The sequence below is a fragment of the Ambystoma mexicanum genome, chromosome 8 (assembly GCF_040938575.1).
Source record: "Ambystoma mexicanum isolate Mex_15411 chromosome 8, UKY_AmexF1_1, whole genome shotgun sequence".
Taxonomy (NCBI): Eukaryota; Metazoa; Chordata; class Amphibia; order Caudata; family Ambystomatidae; genus Ambystoma; species Ambystoma mexicanum.
The window spans coordinates 521626400-521646615 of NC_090929.1; the positions used below are offsets into that span (position 1 = coordinate 521626400).

Here is a 20216-nt window from a genome sequence, read left to right on the forward strand (position 1 = left end):
ACGTCACAGCGCTTGTAGGACGTAAGGCATGCATAACATTCCTCCTTTTTTTCCAACAAAACACAATAACACACAACACACATGACTATGTCAACAAACAGATTAACTCTACTGTGCACTCTAGTCCAGCACAGTGCTGCACTCCCCCCAATGTCACTTTACCACTCATAGGGCCTGATCACGACTTGGCTGTGGCGGTAATAGCCCTACCGCCGAACTCCCCGGCGCTAATAGCGCCGAGTTCGGCGGTAAAGTAATTTCCCATTCCCCATTGACCCCATTCGGGAATGCCCCATTCCCCATTGGGCTCAATGGGAAATTTTCGCACTCTTACCGCCGGTGGATTTCCCGCTGGCGGTAATAGCGCGAATTTTCGGCGGATTTCTCCCAGCTCAGAGCTCCTGGGATGCCCTGTATTACCTCCTGAATGGCTTGCTGGAAAACCTCTGCTCCTGAGGAGATGCGTCAATTTTCAAAAACACTTTCCACCCTATAAGGTCCGTACTGATTTCATCCAGCATGGGGGCGATATGCCGTTATCTTTTGATTGCCGCATTTGGAAGGCGCATGTCTTTCCCCGGCTGCTTCGGCTTCTTTGTCACCATCGTGGGTGACACCCAAGGTGTCGGCCCTGTGACCTCCTCGATGATTCCGGCCTTTTCGAGTTCTCACAGTTGCTTTTCAACCAGGTCCCTCCTATGGAATGGGGTCCTTCTGTAGCATACTGCACGCGGCTGTTCGGTCTGGTCAATGTGGAGCTTTGTGAGCTTTCCTTTTAAGCATCCAATGCCCTTGTGGATGCCCGGGTACTTCCCCAGGAGGCTGAAGATGTCTGTTGAGTCTGTGACGTCGCAGATGAAACAGATTTATCCTAAGTCTTCCGCTTCATCCCCACTGAGTAGGCATTCAATTCCTGCATTAACAATGTATATCTTTGACTGGAGGACTCGATCACCCCTGCTTTGTGTTGTTCTGAAACGTCCTTCCACTGGTAGTGGGGTCTTGCATCCGTAGGCAAATAATAGTGTGTCGTTGGCTTGAGGCCAGAACGGGGACGCAGCGTTTGGAATATTGTTGCCGGCATTACATTTACTGATGCTCCAGTGTCGATCGTCATTTGTGTCTCCTGGCCCTGTATGGACACTAAACATTTGCGTCTTCTGTTTCTTCGTCGACTCCATGCCTCTGTCTGTGTTCAAGTGTCGAGACCAAGTCGACTTTCCTTCTTCTTCTCGTCTGTCCACTTCCTGCATCCTTTGCTGGGTCACCATTGTCATCATCGTATTCGTCGGTTGATGATTTAGCAGTTTCTACGCGGCGGGTGTTGGCTTGCTTCTTCTTCTTGAGGAGGCCTTTGTCTTGTTGCGGTTGGGGGTGTTGTGATTGCCCTGATGATCTGTAGACACGCGCATTCTGGTCCTTCCGGCCGCATGCTCCGCACGTGGTTCCTTGTGCTGTGCAGTTTCTTCTTCCTTGACATGCACCTCCGCACCATCTGCACTCTGTGGGCCCCGGGATCCTTGGTTGCCATTGTGGTGAATTGTTTGTCTCGTTGAATTCCTCCCTCGGTGGTTGGCGTTTTTAGCTATTACCGCTGTCGTTGGCATCAGTTGAAGCTTCTACAATGTGGTGCCCATGTGTGCTGCCCTTGCGTGCAACAGCCCTCTTTGACGCCCATATTCGAGGATCCTGTCTAGGGGAATGCCTTTCTCACCCAACACCATTCTGCACAGTTTTTCACAGTGCATACCGTTGATGATCTGGCACCTTATCTCCTTCTCCACGTTGTCAGATTCACACAAGAGTGCACATTTCCTGAGTCTTGTGTGGTAGGCATCAAGTGTTTCTTCCTCTATCTGAATTGTGGTGCAGAAGATGAAGGTTTCGTAGTCCGGGTTCTGATGTGGCATGAAATGTGCTCTAAGAGCGTCTTTGGCCAATTGGTAGATGTCAGCACCATCGCCGATGACCAGCGTGTTGAAGATGCGCAGGACGTCGCCACCCACGTTGAGCAGAAGGTGTGACTTCATATTCCTGGGCTTTGTGATGTCCGTGAGTCCATCGCCATCTCAATCTTCTGGATCCACATCATCTAGGGGGCCCACTGACGATGGGTCGGTGTAGGGTGTCTAACGGCCCCGGCGCAGCTGTGGTCCCACTATGAGGTTGAAGGGACGGTGCCGTAGGCGTCAATGACGCTGCAATTCTTGACGGTGTACCAGGTCTGGGTGTGGAAAGGCCAGTCACCATGATGTTCCAGTGCTGGAGTTACCACGGTCGATGTGTGTGACCGATGGGTCTCTCCTCAACTTCGTCACCTTTGTGTTGATGGGGCACTGAGGCACCAAGCAGCTCCTCTTCGTTGTAGCAGGTGGTGCAGTGGTACTTCCTGTTTCACCTGGCTTGAAAGTTGAGGAGCAGGCGAGCCAAAAATGTTCTCAGCTACCTCTACCTCTGTGCTCTGTGGATGTTGGAGCATTGTAGGAGAAGAGAGAACATTTTTTTCCCCCACTGTGTCTCCAAAAATGTGCCCTTGCCGAGGGCTTGTGGGCCTAGTTAAGGCTTAGTAAGCTGGTGTTTACTTCATTCGTCCCTTGTCGCTAGTGTTGAATCCCTCCATGCCGGTGCGGCCGGAAGAGGGAGAGAGAGTCAGGGCCTGCATGGGGGCTGGGCTGAGGAGCTGAACAAAAGGTACAACACGCTTTGTGTAGCTCGTGCCTGGAACTGACCTGCCTTCTGGCAGGACGGGTGCTTTATTTAGATCCGCCTTACGTCACCGCGCTTGCGGGACGTAAGGCATACATAACCATAGCCGGCAGGGTGCTCTGCATCTTCACTCCTCACCTCATCTTCCTGGGCACGGGAGGCATTGTGGGGTCCTTCTCCTCACTCGTCGCCATTGTTTTGGGGCTGGCCTTGCTCATACGAGGCCCCATCAGTGCTGGAGGGGCAGCACCTCTGTTGGTTCCTGGGATCATCTGGTCTTATTATGGTGCAGGGCGGATCCTGATAGGCCATAGTGAACACAGCTCTTGGGTGTCAGTGCACCCAGGGATGTCAGGAGCATACGGTTGATGGAGTGTCCTGGGTGGACCCAGGGCACCCTGCTGTCTGAGGGTCCAAGGGCAGCAAGGCCTGCAGAACCGTTATCACACGGTGTGGGTCTGCAGGGCCAAAATGAGAGACGGCCGCAGTAACTCCATTCTTTGAGTCGGTTGCCATAACCCACGTGCGTCCAGAAGGCTCCTTTTATTAACATCCAGTCATGACACATCTTAAAGGGGGCGGACAACACAATTCCTGCAGTCACACTCAGATTGTGGCTCTACTTGTTAAATATTATTTTCAATAGCGTCTTTAGACTTGGATGTTCTAATAAGCTTTGTTCTTAGTTTTCTGCTTCCCTCTTTTAGCTATCAGCAACCTGAAAAGGCATATGACGTGACACAATTCAATACAAACAAGTTTCCCTTCAATCAGCGCATGCTTGACTTATAAGCAATACACCCTGGGCCGCTTTGTGAGTAGTCTGGCAACGGTAAAACATGCAGTATTTCCAAATACCGCCTTATTTACTGCTCTGAAAGATTATGGGCTTGGAAACCCATTTTCTAAAATGCACCTCTTTTGTGTGGAGGTGATTTCACTAGCACATGCTCATACTGTATTACTGCATGTGTTAATGCTGCATTTTACTATCATCCTATAGGAATCCAAAATGGGGACTAAATTACAGTCCAAATGACTCTAAATCCTGCTGACCCAATTAGGCACTGTGTAGATGACATGTTCCAGTTGGCTTCGAGACTGCATTAGAGTTGTAAAAACGAAAAGATTCAAGTTAAAAGCTAATGTTAACAGGGTCACCTCATTGTGGTTTCCCTAGGCGAAGAGTCTGCAACTCTCCAGATGTTTTGGACTAAAATTCCTGTAATCCGCAATATTGACTATGCTAGCTGATGGGAGATGTAGCCTAAAACATCTAGAGACCTCTGCCCTAGCCAATCGAGCAGTCTTATCTGAACCTACCAAGTGACTCTCAGCTTCAGTACATACATGTAAATCTCTCCTCTTGCACAAAGCACTGTTAGGGAGTAAAACGGTTCAAGAAAACTAGAACATTGTCACATAGACATTGTTTCTAAACTGCAAGTCTAATCCCAACAATATTTCTGGCCTCTAATGTTCTGTTCTTCGAGTTGCCGTTCTCGTTCCCAAAACCCTGCTAAGGATTTGTTTTTTTATTTATCGAATAGACTTATCAATATCCCGACTAACATATAAAAGTTTATACACATGCCAACCACAGGATACACATCTCTCCTCTATCGGGGATAAGACGCTTTCACTTTAGCCAAACAGAAGGGAAAAGAGCTTTGCAGCTGTGAGAGTCCAGCTCACATTCTCTTAATTCTTTGGTTCACGACTTCTATTTTAAGCCCTTAATCAGCATGCTTGAAAGCTTATGGATTTGCTTCACTCTGTGATTTATCGACCAGTGAGTGATGATATAAAAATAAATGGGACCAGTCTGGACTGATCAAGGAGAAGTGTTGCTCCAAACCATAAGATTGTCACCCGCACCACAAAACGTACATTCTATTGAGCAATATTTGACAGTCTTGTAGAAGTCACCCAAAAGCACTCTTCAATAGGCACGGTGGAGCACTAATCAAGCTAGGCCTAGCATCAGCTATTTTGGAATGTACGCATGGCTCCCGTTGAATCCCTTTGGAAACAAATGTATGATAATACTAGGGATCCAGTGTATTGTCTTGCCCATGCCTTGGACCAATCTACCCTAAGAATATACATGTCCCTTCACCCCCATTATCTGCTCCTCTTGCATCATGACATGTGGGCCTTCCAGCCAGTTGTCTCTTGTTCAATACCCAATTGTAACTTAAGTATATAGTGTCATCCGTGCTGCTTTGCCCGGCCTGCAGTCCTCTAATTCACCATCAAAGCCACTTCATCCAGCAACAACGCGAATTAAATATCTGTGAAGCTATTCGCAGAAACAATGTTTCATGCAATCGCCTCCTTTTAATGAAGTGAACAGAATAAAGATTGAATTTATAAAAATAATTGAACATTCTGGAAATAACGTGTTAAGCACAGGGATTGGATACTTGGCCACTGGTAACACTGACTGCTCTGCTAATCTACAAGCACAACCCACTGAAAGGCTTTACATTGATTGGAATCAACTGTTTGATTACTGCAGCTCCAATTCAGAGTGGTGCTAGTCTCACAAGCCTTGAAAAACCCTCATATAATAAACACCCTGATAAACCCCTTCCCTTTTACCAATGCCACCATTGTGGTGAAACTTAGTGTAAGTAGCCTGAATAGATTTTCTTTGTGGCTACAGCACTTACAGAAGCTGAAAGACTGACGCAAAGAAGAATCTCCCGCAGTTATTCAGCTATCACCAATGAACCCTGCTCCAGACTGGAGTTCCCCTAATTGTTCTGCAATACAGAGCTGTGCACCTGGAGCAAGCCTCCACCAGATGATCCTCCCCATATTGGGAACCCTAACCTGAAAATAAGGTCACAGAAGTCAGAGGTCACTCATCGTTGTCTCTGCTCTGTTGGCAAATAGTCTTACAATGGCACATTTAATGTATTCTATTTATAGCAGAGAGGAGGAAGGAGGATTACATTGGTACTTTGGGTCCCCATAACAACCTCATAAATACCAGGTAATCCGCAGACAGGGAATCTCCCCTATCAGATGACATTTCAGACATGATAGGAGCTTCATATGTACAGCCTGTTTATGGTCAAATCCACACACCTTCATCCTACGTTTTACTCAAGGAAAAGGCTGCCTTAGCGTGACATTAACATATTGTCATCCTCTTATAGCATGTTAATGTAGGCAGGGAGTTCCTTTAAATCACCAGGTTACTATCAAGCATCAGCACTGTTGCTAACATGCTCTCTGCAATATTGATGCAATTGTAATATGAATGGGCTCAGATGGTTGTGTTAGTTTGCAATGAGCTGTCTTCTTTGAACACCACATACCCTTTATATGCCCTAGCTGGCACTATGTCTGGTTTGTCTCATACCAATGCATATTATCTTTTGTTTATTGAAGTCCATGTGCTTGTATCTCTTTCAGGCAGTAGAGTCCAAGAGCATTGCACACAGTATCGCAGCACCAGTTGCATCCCCTGTGTCCCGCCGACCTACATGGATCACCCCAATGGGCTTCAGGAATGCTTCAGATGTACAGTGTGTGATCCAAGTAAGGGATTGCAGGGTCGATTACTGTTTGTTTCAAATTACTTTGATGATTTGTTCTAATAAAGAAAGTACAGACAGTGAGCTGCATGATTCTTATTGGCAAAGCCCTCTTAAGACAACATTTATGTTTGATTTAATAATGAAGTTCAAGTGAATAACGATTTATTAAGAAAGAATGAAAAGTATTTGGTGTTTCTTTGGTTGCTCCTGCACATTGAATGTGTTTGACAAAAAAGGAGCAGGTGCTACCTAAGAGATCTAAATCCCTTCATTGCTCAAAGCAAGTTTTAATAATTCTAGTTTATCACTAAGGGATTTTCCCATGTAGTTTTAGGAGATGATACTAGGGTGACTACATATTTATTTATTTATTGCATTTGTTATACGCACAGACCCCGAGGTATCTTCTGTGGCCAAATCCCTAAAACAAAAGTCAACTGAAAATAAGCCTCACATTGCTAAAAATGTATCAAGCTTCCGCTTTGTGGTTGATCGGGTGAGGGGCCGATCACTTATGAAACACATACAGTGTTTGCCACGAGCTCTGCTTGCTCTGGGTGTCTAAGGCAACAGTATGGCTAATCTACAGGCTGCTTGTCCACCTGTTCATACATCTTTTGTTTTTGCATCTTTTATATGTTAGTTTTCTACACAACGTACGTTTATTTTTTTTTGTATTGCACCACAAGCTGCTTAATAGCTGCAATCAACACATTACCTTTCAGACAAACACTTTTGTAGACAGAAGTGACTGCTCTGAATCCTACTACATGTGACAGGGATTTATATGAGCGGCAGCCGAAAGGTGGCAATGAATCCATTACCTTTCCTACAGCAGTTTTTGTATTACGAAGTGGTTGTTGTTAGTCACATTGAAGTGACAAGAATTTAGTGCCAAGCTGGAGCATAATTTCCATAGATTTTTTTCTCAGGTATCGAGCACCATCTCTATGAGCTAAAAATTAAATAGTTGCAAACCAGACGCCTATAAATTCAAACAGAAAAGGTGTTTAACCTGTCAAAATAGTATGAACAGCACAGCTTGATTGGACGAAGCAGGGAAAAGGAAAAGAATGGATAAAACTGCAGGTTGTAGTTGTATAATGAAAAACACACCCAAAAATTATTTATTTTTTTAAATATTTTTTTATAGTGCACAATTCAGTTTACAACAGCAAACTTACATCACACTTTCTTTTCCTTTTCTTGTCATTCTCTTTTTCTTTGAGACTTAAAATGTTCCATTATCTCCCATTCCCACCTTCTGGTGGGTTTACTTGATGTCAATTTCTGATTCTTTGGGCCTCATTACAAATCGCCCGGTATGGAAACAACGGTGGCGGCAAACCCGCCGCCACCGTTGTTTCCATGCCGGGCGATCACAACTCCTGCAGGCAGGAGGTGATGTTCCCGCCAGGTCTGACCTGGCGGGTTTAACACCGCCCGCCTAAAGGCGGAAGAGGAAACACCGGCAGCATTACGAGATGCTGCCGGTGTTTCCATGATCCCCATTCCCATTGAGTCCCATAGGAGTAATGGGAATGGGGATTAACACCATTCCGCCTCCGTGAATACGGGAATCACGGAGGTGGAATGGTAATACGAGTCCGGCGGTAACCAGGCGGTTTTACCGTCTCGGTTACCGCCGGACTCGTAATGCGGCCCTTTGTCTTTATCTGTCAATATTTTCTCTAAGAACTTTATTCCCGCACAGGTAAATCTGTGGTTATTTCCTTGAATAAAAAAATCCCATCGTTCTTCGTCACTTCTATGTGTCAGTGATGTCATGTGGTCTCCCAACATTTGATTTCTCTCTTTTGTTATTGCTATGCAATTCACTAGGAGATGGAATGATGTTTCCTGCTGGTTTTTGTCTAGGCAAAATCTACAGCTTCCTTCATTAATTCCTCTTCCTCCTGTTCTGTTTTTATATTTATTTGTTGGTTGGGTAAACTCCTAGACGAATTTTCATTAATTTGCCTCTGTGGCTACTTGAGGGAAATGTTTCTAAATATTCAGGTAAAATATTTCTTTTCCGATGTTCTTCTGCCATATTTCCTATATTTTTCAGTTTCATTTTAGATTCTCTTGTTAAAATACAGTTTTACTTAAAAGTTTTTCCTTTACTCTATTGGGGTTTGTTACCAACTCATCCTCTGAGGATTCCAATTCTCTTAGTATCCGCGACCATTCGCTTTTCCAATGGTTTAGGTACGTGGAATATTTAGCCTGGCCTTTCTTTGCCAGTAATTTATATCCCTCTGTCGGATTTTCTTCTCTGAGTTTTCTCAGTAGTCGAAGAGATTTCCATTTCATTATTGTTTCTAGGGACTCTAGCCCGAGCTCTGATCTTATTGCTACTATTGGCGTGTTTTTTGGTAGTTTTAATAGTGGTTTCCAAAAACCACTTTCCAACTTGGTCCAGATTGTATGAGAAAGGTTCACTTCAGCTTTGCTTCCATATGTTAGCGAGGGGATCATTTTCTGTACATAGAACATTCTTACAGGAATCGGGGAGAATTTTCCAAATCTACCACTTCATTGTAAGGCTCTCCTGGTATCCACGGGGATGCCACTCAACCTGTTTGGACCTCTCACGACCTCAAACCCTTCCCTGGAATATGTTCGGCTGGAGACTGGGCATGAAATATAGGATTTCCAGAAACTCTATTGTCTCTGGTTCCTTGACTCCCACTTCCCTTGAGGACCAAACCTTCCCCTATGTCTTCGCCTCACCTTGTTTTCTTGTGTTGTGTGCTCTCCGTCCTGCCCTTCGGTGCAGGGGTGTGTCGTTTGATGTGGGCGCTCTGCCACCTAGTTGTTTCACTGGTGCGGGCTCAAAGTGTCTGGGCTTGTCGTAACTCAGCCCGACAAGGTAGGTTTGTTGATTCTTGATGAACTGTCTTTTTCTTGTCTCTTGCCCCCTTAATAATGTTTCTCTTCTCCCTTAGGTGTTGGAGGGGCCGGAGATGGTGTCGTGCTGCTTAGGGGAGCCGAGCACAAAGAGGTGAGTGAAAGCGCGAGGCGCGGCGCTGTTCGCTTTGTCTTGTGTTGACCAATGTCTCTCTCTGTCCCTTACAGGTGCTGCAATGTCCCAGCGTGGCTGCTGGTTAAGAGAAGAAGGTACGGTGAGTAAGCGCAATATGCAGCGCCTTCTTGTCCTTTATGTGCTAACCTGTATTGTCTTTTCCCTTTGCAGGTCGATGGCGTGCTCCGGAGCTGAAGTTACCAGGCGCGGCTCGAGTCCTGGTAAGCATTTGACTCCTCTTGCTGTTTTCAGGTGAACTGGGATACGAGAATGCTTACTAATGTCTTTTCCTTTCGTTCGTTTCTCCCAGGATGCGGCGTGCCGAGATGGAGAAGACACCGCCGTAATGCTGCCCACAGGACCGGAGGAGCGATGGATGGAAGCAGGATTCTCCCCAAGGTAAGTGTAATACTAATGCTGTTCTTGTTCTTGTAGGCGCGCGGGATGAGGAGGAAAGGCGAAGGCCTTCAGGAGACCAATCCGAACACAGTGAGTGTCACGCTGCAGGTGCAGAGTAACACAAAGCGTGCTTCTCTGCCCTGGCGTGGTTTAAATAGCCACCAGGTATCCCTGGGTTGAACCACACCCAAAAAGCTGGACCGCATAGCTCAGTTCATGGAACTGAGTTATGTGGGGGCATCCATATTGCCCAAAGTGCATTACAAAGCCCAACGCCAAGTTGTTCTCAGAGTTATGTATGGGCCTGGCGCCACAGGCTCCAGGTCTGACTCCAAGTGGGTCTCAGATAAGATGGAGAGGCCTTTAAGGTCCATGTGGGGGATCGTGGCCTGGCTCCAGTATTTAGTCTCAGAGGGCTAGGGCAGGGATCATGACATTAATACTCTTCCTTGCGAGCTTAAGTTCTTTAATTTTGGAACCAAAACATCTTCCCAGTTTTTTTCCACTCTTGAGGTATTAAAACCCACTCCTAAGTATCTGATCTCAGACACTGATTCCAGATATTCTCCTCCAATTTCCCATTTTATTTTGTTTGTTTAAATTTTCTTCTTTCTACCCACAGTCATGATCTTTGATTTTTCCACGTTGATCATTAGGTCATTCTTTTTCATATATTGCTGCAGGTTAGTTAGAAGCCGCTGTAAGCCAATTCTCGTTTCGTCCACTATAACTATGTGGTCAGCATAACAAATTAGTGCCACTTCCTGATCGTTTAGTTTTGGTGCAAAGTGCCTTATGTTCGTTGTTATTTCCGGTAGGTCCGCTATATACAATTTAAATAAGGTTGCCGCAAGCGGACATCCTTGTTTTACGCTCTTTTTGATTTAAATTTTTGCTGTCAGTTCACCATCTTCGCCTAATCGAATTTGTGTTGACGTATTTTGATGTAACGCCCTTACTGGGTTCAATAGCTCTTCTGGACATTTCCACTTTTTTAGCTTTTCCAACAGCTTCCTCCTATTAACAGAGTCAAATGCTTGACTTAGATCAATAAATGCCAGATGTATTTCCCTTTTAAACTCCAACGCATTCGTTTTTAGCATTGTCAAGATGAAAAGATTTAAGTCTGTACTGGTTCTCTTCGTAAACCCTGATTGTCGGAGGTCTATGATGTTATTTTTTTCTGCCCACCTTGTTAGATTCCTCTGTAGGTCTGCCGCAAATAGCTTTCCAGTTGTTACTTATAGTGATATTGGCCGGTAATTGTTTGGTTTATCTCGCTGTCCTTTTTTATAAATCGGTACAGTAATAATCTTGTTCCAAATTTCAGGCATTTTCCTTTGTTTTTCAATCATTTTAAACAATTTTGTTATTATTGTCGCCCATGTTTTTGGATCATTTATCAAATGGATGCTCGAAAGGCCATCTGGCCCGGCTGCAGATGAATCCTTCAATTTCCTGATTGCTCTTTCTATTTCCTCTTCATCCATCATTACCTTCCAGGCGTGCTCAGTGACCGCTTCTTGAAGATCTTCGTCTTCTTTCTGCGCTGTAAACACTCAAGTTTAGTGCTTTATGCACTCTTGTTCAGAGACGCCACCCATTAACCTCTTTTGTTGGTTCAATGTGCAGTTATTAATTAGTTCCCATGTTTCTCTTGTGTTTGTATTACGCAATGTCTTTAACATTGCCTCCCCTTGTTCTTGTGCTCTTCTATAGCTGAATTGCACTAGCCAGTTTTTGTACTGTCTTTGTCTTTTCTTTATATTCCAATGTTTTTCTTCGTTTGTGTTATTTTTACTTTTCTTAATTTCTCTTATTTCCTTTCTTAGTTGTTTTCTTTTTTCCACCAATTGACTGCTAAAGATATGGATGGGGATTAGGGCATCATGTTTTAAACCGGTCTTCTTTTCCGCATACAACTCGAGCAGTGTTTCGTAGTTTAGCTGACCCATTGGTTTATTGTCTTTCTCATTGAACTGCCCTTTTAAAGTTAGTATATCTTTCTTTGTCAGCCGTAACTGGTTGGTAGTCGGATTTAGTTCTAAAATATGTGTATTACCTTTAGCTTGCGTTATATTTTTTTTCTTTTCCTCTCCACAGTGTCATTTTCAAAATATTGTGGTCAATGTCATCTTGTTCCACGACTTTAAAGCTTTTTGTTTCGCATAATATTGCCGAGGATACCCAGATGTAATCTTTTGTGGATTTCACTTGACCATTTGACCACGTATATGCTCCGGGTATATCAACTGTCATTTGACCGTTTTGCATATTTAAGTTAAGTCTGTTTGCCATTTGCACCCATCTTGCTGCGTTTGAGTTTCCCAAACTTAGTTCATCCAGGCGTGTAGTACCGTTTTAATTTAGACATCTTATATTAAGATCCCCGCATATAAGTATCCTGGTTTGCGGGTTGTCTTCCAACCTGGAAACTGTTATTTCAGTTATTACTTGTAAGAATTCATCGGTTGTTATTCCTACTGGGTTCCAATATGCGTTTATCACCAATATGTTTGATGTTTCCTCAAAGTCTTTATCACTTTTGTTTTGTATTAATGTCCATTGTATAACGCTGTTTGAGTTGCATTTATCTATTATTCGCCATCCTATTCCCTTTCTTATCAAAGTGATAAGGCTGGCTGAAGGTCTCCCCCCTGTTACTTTTCTCGCTGGATTAATACAGATCTCAAATTTCCTGCATAGTGGTAGGTCACATAGTAAGTCACATGTCTCTTGAAGACATATTATTGTTGTGATGTTAAATTCAGGGTTTTCTTTGTTCATCAGGTGTTTAAAACCCCTTGTGTTCCAGGAGATCACTACCTCCGCTTTTATTTGTTCCTCCTTTTTCTGCTAGGGAACTTGCCAGCCATTGCCAATCTTCTTGGAGACTTATTCCTCTCTTCAGGCTCTCTTTTCTACTTCTTTTTTTATCCTCACTTTTTCTTTCCTCATTTGTCTCCTCTTCTCTCGACTTTAAGTTTCGGTTTTCTACTGTTATCTTGAAGTTTTCCTTCTGTTGTTTTTCCTTTTCTTTTTTGGTTATTTGCGGAACCACTATCTTATTTTTCTGTCTTTTAATGTCAGTTTCTTTGTTCATAGCCTCCGATTTTGTTTGTCTGTATACATCTCATACTTCATAACCTCTTTTCATCAACTCATTACCTTCTCTCAGTAAAACTTCTTTGTCTGAGTTCGACTTGAAGTGCAATATCACTCTGTCAACTCGTTCTTCATTGGTGTATTCCACCACAGCTACATTCCTCAATCTTCTTAGTTGTGGCACACAGTGAAGTAAGTGCATCACATTTTTTCGATTCAAGTTTTTATCCTCATTTTCTATTAACATATTTTCAATCATAACCTTCTTTGCTATGTTTCCGTGTTCTTCTTTTTGAATTTGCGAGCTTTTTCTTTCATGGCCTTGTCTTTGGTCCACGCATGGCTGTGTTGGATTCCATATCTTTTTATTCCTTCTTAATGTTTCATTTTTCTTCTCTTGCTCGTCTCTCCACTCCTTATTATTGCTTAATAACTTTCTTTTCTCATCCATTGTTATAAACCCTCATTGTTCTTCAAGATCTTCCTCGTCAGAATCGACATGTTAACTCACACTTTCTTTTTCTCCACTATTCTCATCTTTTGCGCTTTCAGTTGATTTCGTTCTCTCACGGTCTTCATTGAGATTTTGTATGGAAGAATTTGCCGCCTCAGCAATATAATAAGATGCGTCTTCAATCAGATCTCTGGTGTCATTAATCGTATCTGGCTCGCTTGAGTCTTCGTCGATTTCGATCCTTACTTGTCTTTCACTTGGGTTTGAAGTCTTCGTTGACGGTGAACTTTCTTTATCACCCTCAGGGTTTATTACTTTGTCTGTTGTCATTTTTACATTACGGAAAAATGTTCTTGCCCCTGTGTTGCGATTTACTCTGACCCCGTTTCGTATTGTTGTTTTTTTTAACTTCTTTTACCTCCTCTTTTTTTTTCTTTGCTGTTCTTTTAGACTTTCTCCTTTTATTTTTTGTATTACCCAAACCTTGCACAGCCCCAAATACTGGATATAACACGTCCTTATCCATGCTTGTATCTTTCCTATCACTGTCCCCGGTTGCTGTCGTGAAGTCGTCGTTGGTCTGTATCACATTATCCTTTGAGGCGCTTCCTGTTATTGCTTATTCCTGATCCACGTGACTCTTCTTTCCGTCTTTGTTCTTATTATTTTGTTCTTTTTATTGAAACTGTTTTCTCCTGTTTTTTCCATTTTATTACCTCTTCTTTTTTTTCCTTGTACTCCACCAATCTTTCCGTCCCTATATGCTCATTTTCTCTTTCTACCTTCTGTTTCACTGTTCTTATTTACTTTACTGTTTGCTTTGTAGTTACGCTCTGAATTTTCCGCTGTTTTACACATCAATTTCAGTGATTCCAGCATTGCACTAGTTAACTGATCCTTCTCATGTCTGTCTCCACTGGCCAAGTCGAATAATCTTTGTTGCCATGTTGCAGACGATTCAGCTTCATGGTTTAATCTTGCTTCGATTTTTAAGGCGGTGATTTCTTGTGCAGACAGCTTTGTTAACATCAGGGCCAATAATGCGTTATTATCTTTTACATTTTCGCTGATCGATTCATATAATTTCATATAAGGAGCCAATGAAATGGATAGCGCTGCCATTAGATTATTCTGTATTTGCATTCCAGTCACCATGGGCAAATGACAACGCCCCAATGGCACTGGTTCCTCTTCTAATGTCCCATTTCAATCAGCTGTTGTTTCTATCTCTTGTTCACTCTGTTTTCCGTTTTCTTTCGACTTTTTTTATGCTTTCGTTGCTTACACTGCTTTGACCCCTTCTCGTTGACGCACTCACCCTGTTTTCCGATTGAGTTGCACTTGTTCTAAATACAACCTTCTTATAGATATTTTCTTTGTCATGAGTTGGGTCTTTTGGATTGCAATTCTTAGACGCAAACGTTGATTGCAAGCATCTTTTATCACGTGGAGATGACATTGTTAAATCCGCTTCTTCAGCGCTAAAGACCAGTTGCGTGCCAACTCCGAGATCGAGGATTTTCTCCAGCCGGTATGTTGGTTGCAATTCATGCCGATTGGGCCTCGCTCCAAGATCTTTTGTTCTCGCTCTTATTTGGGTAAGGCTAATATCATTTCCGTTAGCTTTTCCTCTATCATTTATTATTACTTTTGTTGATTTACCTTTCATTGTTTTAATGAAATGTTCCCGCCCTTCCTGCTCTCCAATCTCGTTGGCAATCAAGGTTTTGTGGTTGTGGCTCACCTCTATGCTCCTTTTCCCTATTAACAGCAACTGCTGTTTATTTTTTACAGATTGTAGTAGTCGGTTTACCTGTCTATGTAGTTCTTTTAAATCTTTCTGTATGTTTTCACTTCTCTGACTCCTCCGGTTTATTAAGGTTTCCAGCTTACTGTATTCTTTTTCATTTGGCCCAGTTTTTGTCTTTTTTTCTGTCATGGTCTTTCCGTCCGTTGGTCAACTCAATTACCATTGATTTTTCGTGATCATCCTTTCTTGTATCCTGCCTGTTACCACTTATTTCTTTTGTATTTGCGTTGGCCTCCTGTTTACTTGTGCCACTTTCTTCTTCATGAGGCTCTCCTTTTTCACTCGTTATCATTGCATCACATGCACCTGAATATATTGATACTTCTAAATCCTCGATGCATATTGGCCTGTTTATCTCTGTGACATCTCCAATATTTTCTCTCTTTTTGTTAATGAGCTCTGTTTCATTCCCGTTTTGTGCTTGTTTTTTGTTCTCCTTTTAACTCTCCTTCCTTTTCTCTTTTTGTCTTGTTATTAGAGTCATCATTCCTTTCTGGATTGTTGCTTTTTGCTCAGACTTTCATATTTGTCTACGCTGTTGTCAAAAAGTTTGTTTTGCTCAACATCTATGATCATGCCTAATTCTGTTAGTTCTGCATCTGTGACATTCATGTCAATTGTCAGCGTTTTGGCCTTTTGATTTCTCGAGTCCGAATTTTTGGGATTTACATCCACTGGCCACCGTGCCCCTTCTTCCACACTTGTTGTGGTTACTGACCCCACATCCTTAGTTTCCTTTAGTGTCCGTTTTATTTCTTCCTTTTGTGTCGTTGGAGCTTTTTCATTTGTTGTTTTGTTATGTTGGTCTTGCGGCTCACTCACCTTTTGACCTTTTGTCTCATTGCCTGCCATCTCGACAGACATCCCGGCAGACATCCTAAGCCCCGGCGAGTCTTTTCCTATGACTTTGTTGACACCTTCCCCTCCCCCACCTCTCCTGCCGACATCTCGACTCCCGTCGCTATCAGTATAAAGTGTCGCAAATTCTCTCATATTGACAGTGTTCAATCGGTCGCAGCCTTACCTCTTTCTTTTGGCTCTGCATGCGCCGATACTGTTCTCTCTCTCTCTTGTTGTGGCAGCCGTGATATTGCTCTCGTGTGGGGGCGGACGGCAGGCCCTGCGGCTATAGAATGGTTCACTTCCTCTGTGTCTACTGTTACCGACGCCATTAATCCTCTCTCCTCCTCGGCGAGGACTGGCGAAGACTGGACTCGCCTCGGACTCACGCGCGGGCGCTACACGCCGTGGGTCACGTTATAAGGAGTAGGTTGGATTAACAGTTAAAACGCCAGTACATGTTACGTTCCGCCCTGCGTCCCGCTGCGCGGTGACGCAGGGCGTTCTAATAAAAGCCCCGCCCCCGCGTTCGGGAGGCAGTTCCGGGGCAGACCCAGCACCAGCGTGGGTGTACATTATTTCAAGCTCCAGCTGGAGCTGCGCCGCAGGCCGCGCGGCCTATCTGCTCACTGCCAGCCCCTGCGCATAGACCGCGGGCCCGCGAACACAACAATGGCGACGAGGAGAGACGAACATCACGAAAGACTCGGTGCTCGGAGAGCACAATAACGCCACACAGCCATCGGCGAAATTTTTGGACACCCGGTGGGGGTGCCATCACACACGTGACCCCCCCCACCCAAAAAAAAAAAAAAAAAAAAAAAAAATTTTTTTTTTTTTTTTTCCTTTCGTCTTCCCTACCGAATCCAGCATGCTCTCTGCCACCAAGTCAATTTTTCTTCACTCCTGAAACAAGAAATCCAGGTGGCATCGAACATCCAACACAAGGGAGCAGCATCACGGCGTGCAGGGAAGGCCAGGCCCGGAGTCGTACCACGGCGCCTGGATACGGTGACACCTCAAAGGTAGGCCTTACGTCGCTGAATGGGTGGCCGTCAGTGACAACTACGACATCACGGATCAGGTCCACGCCAACATGGCGGCCGGCACATCCACGCCTGGGCCCTCCACGCCGTCCAGAATTGCAGCAAACCTGTCCATGACGCCACCTCCACCTCGAACGCAAGGCACTTCGTCGACACTGGTCCAGCCGTTTGACCCGTTCACGGACCCGTCGTCATGCGGACCCAGATGGCAGCTGTGGATCCAGAAGTTCGAGATGGCGATGGAGTGCAAAGAGATCACCGCGCCCAGGAAACTGAAGGCACACCTTCTACTCAGCGTGGGTGACGAAGTACTGCGCATTTTCAATTCCCTCAACGTTGCGGATGGCCAGGATGGGTACCGAAGCGCGAAAGACGCCCTCACCGATCACTTCCTCCCTCAACTAAACCCAGACTATGAGACGTTTCTCTTCTGCACCACCCTACAGGCAGCGGAGGAAACCCTTGATGCATACCACACCCGCCTGAGAAAGCTAGCCATGTCCTGTGAATTCACGAACGTGGAGAAGGAAATCAGGAGGCAGATCATCAACGGGATTCATTCGGAAAAATTGAGGCGCCTAATACTCAGTGAGAAGGGTATTCCCCTACAGCGGATCCTTGAACTAGGACGTCAGAGGGAACTGGCACACACCAGAGCGGCCAACATGGAGGCCACATTACACAGGTTGCAACCTGCTCTGAACACAGCCATGGTGGCCCGCGTCACCAACAAACAAACATCGAGAGATGACAACAGTGGTGGATACGGCCAAAACAGATGGCAACCGCGCGCTCCGGGACCCACTGAGTGTGGCTGGTGCGGTGGCCCACGACATGGCCGTCGCAACTGTCCTGCGCAAGGCACCACATGTGGAGCATGTGGCCGGAAGGACCATTACGCGAAGGTATGCCGATCGACGGACACCCCCATACAACCTCCGCAGAACCAGTCGGAGAAGTCGGCGACAAAGAAAAAGAAGCAAGCCAGTGCTAGAAGGGTCGCAGTGGCCAGCTCTTCCACGGAGGATGAAGGGGATGATATCTCGGCGATGCTGCAGGCCCCCTCCAAGGACACAGACAGGAAAGGAAGGAAGGTGTACATGGTGTCTGCACTATGCCAAGACCGAGGACCTCGCAGAAAAGCCGCCCGAAGGCGCAAATGCATGGTATCCATCCAAAACCAGTGCATTCTGATGACCATCGACACAGGTGCCTCGGTGAACGTCATGCCTGAAAACATTTTCCTGACCTTAAGTCCTACACCAGAGCTCAAAAGCACCGACACTCTGTTATATGCATACGGCTGTCGAAAGCCCCTGCCGGTCATTGGCAGGTTCCGCACCATGCTGGAACACGGAAAAAACAGACTATGGTCCAAAGTCTATGTGGTGAAGGCAGGTGTTGAGAGCCTCCTGAGCGGGGACGCAGCGGAGGACTTGGGGGTGGTCCAATTTATCTGCCATGTCAATGAGGACAAGGAAGTGGAGCACATGCTGAACCAGTACCCTGACCTGCAAGAAGGCATAGGCTGTCTGAAAGGCAAAACCATCAAACTTCACATTGATGAGACAGTGCAGCCGAAAGCCGTCCGGCACCGGAGAACGCCTTTCCACATGAGAGAACAAGTGGAGCAGGAACTCAAGGCCCTGGAAGAAGCAGGTATCATTGAGGAAGTCACAGGACCCACACCCTGGGTCTCTCCCATGGTGGTAACCCGGAAGCCCAAGCAGCCTGGGAAGGTACGGATCTGCATAGACATGCGCCTCCCCAACACCGCCATCAAAAGGGAACGCCACATAACCCCAACAATCGACGAGATTGTGGCTGACCTCACAGGGTCGAGCATATTTTCAAAAATTGATCTAAAGGCGGGGTATCACCAACTCAGACTCCACAGAGACTCTCGATACATAACAACGTTCTCTACACATTTGGGGCTACGGAGATACAAACGCCTGAGTTTTGGAATATCATCTGCCGCGGAGGTGTTCCAGCAAACCATCCAGGAGGTCATCAGGGGCATCCCCGGTGTCCTCAACGTGAGCGATGACATTCTGATTCACGCCCCCGACAAAGAAACACACGTCAAGAGGCTTCACGCCCTACTGGGCCGTCTACAAGAGGTTGGGCTCACAATACACAGGGAAAAGTGCGAGTTTCTTAAATCCGAGATCACTTTTTTCGGCTACAAGTTTGGCAGCACAGGCATCTCACCTGACCCGCAGAAGGTCGCAGACATCCAGGCGGCAAGCCCACCGATGACCCCCACGGAAGTGCGCAGTTTCTTAGGAATGGCCACCTACTGCGGGAGGTTCATCCGAAACCTGGCCACGCTATCTGAGCCGCTGCGGGAACTCACGAAGGCCAACGTCAAGTGGGAATGGGGGTCAACGTGCCAGGACGCGTTCGAGAGCATCAAGAACTCCCTCTCAGCTGACACCAAGATGGCCTACTACAACACTGAACTGCCCACAGAGCTGTTTGTAGATGCCAGCCCCGTAGGGCTCGGAGCCATCTTGATGCAAGTCACGAGAGAAGGGGAGAAGAGACCGATTGCATATGCGTCGAGAGCCCTCACAGAGACTGAACAAAGGTACTCACACATCGAAAAGGAGGCCATTGCCGTGCTGTGGGGGTGCCGACACTTTCACCTCTATCTTTATGGGCGCCATTTCACAACAATCACGGACCACAAGCCCCTGCTACCAATATTCATGGGAACATCTGCACACCCTCCGGCCCGAATAACCAAGTGGTTACTGCACCTCCAGCAGTATGACTTTGATCTCGTATATCAACCAGGCAGCGGAAACCCTGCGGACTATCTCTCCAGGCATCCGCGAGAGGCCACTCAACAAGAGATCCAAGTGGCGGCAGAGACAGAGGAACACATATGCCAAGTAGTGCGCGCAATGAGACCCAAGGCGGTGAGCATCGAGGAGATAGAGGCGGAAACACACCAGGACCCGTGTTGTGACTTAGTGAAAAATGCCATCCTTTCCGGTGATTGGAAGACTTTCATGAGACACACCCACAACAGAACAGCCGAAGCCAAAGGTTTTCTGTCTGGCATATTCACAGTGCGGCAAGACCTGTCAGTCACGGAAGGTGGATTGTTGCTACGGGGAAACCGCATCGTGATACCCCTCAAACTACAAGACAGGATAGTGGCCCTAGCACATGAAGGACACCAAGGACTGGTGAGGACGAAAGCCCGCATTCGGCACCGAGTATGGTTTCCCCAGATCGAAGAGCGGGTCGAGACACTCGTTGCCAC

At 45.6% G+C, this 20216-nt stretch overlaps 1 protein-coding gene across 5 annotated transcripts in view; it reads left to right on the forward strand.

The window, feature by feature from the left end:
• TNFRSF14 (TNF receptor superfamily member 14) overlaps positions 1-20216 on the forward strand; it is a 661986-nt gene that overhangs the window by 204360 nt on the left and 437410 nt on the right. For all 5 annotated transcript variants that reach the window (XM_069610212.1, XM_069610211.1, XM_069610213.1 and 2 more), the window contains one exon: positions 6133-6258. In XM_069610212.1, coding sequence (XP_069466313.1) covers positions 6133-6258 — 126 coding nt within the window. The remainder of the gene's footprint in view (positions 1-6132; positions 6259-20216) is intronic.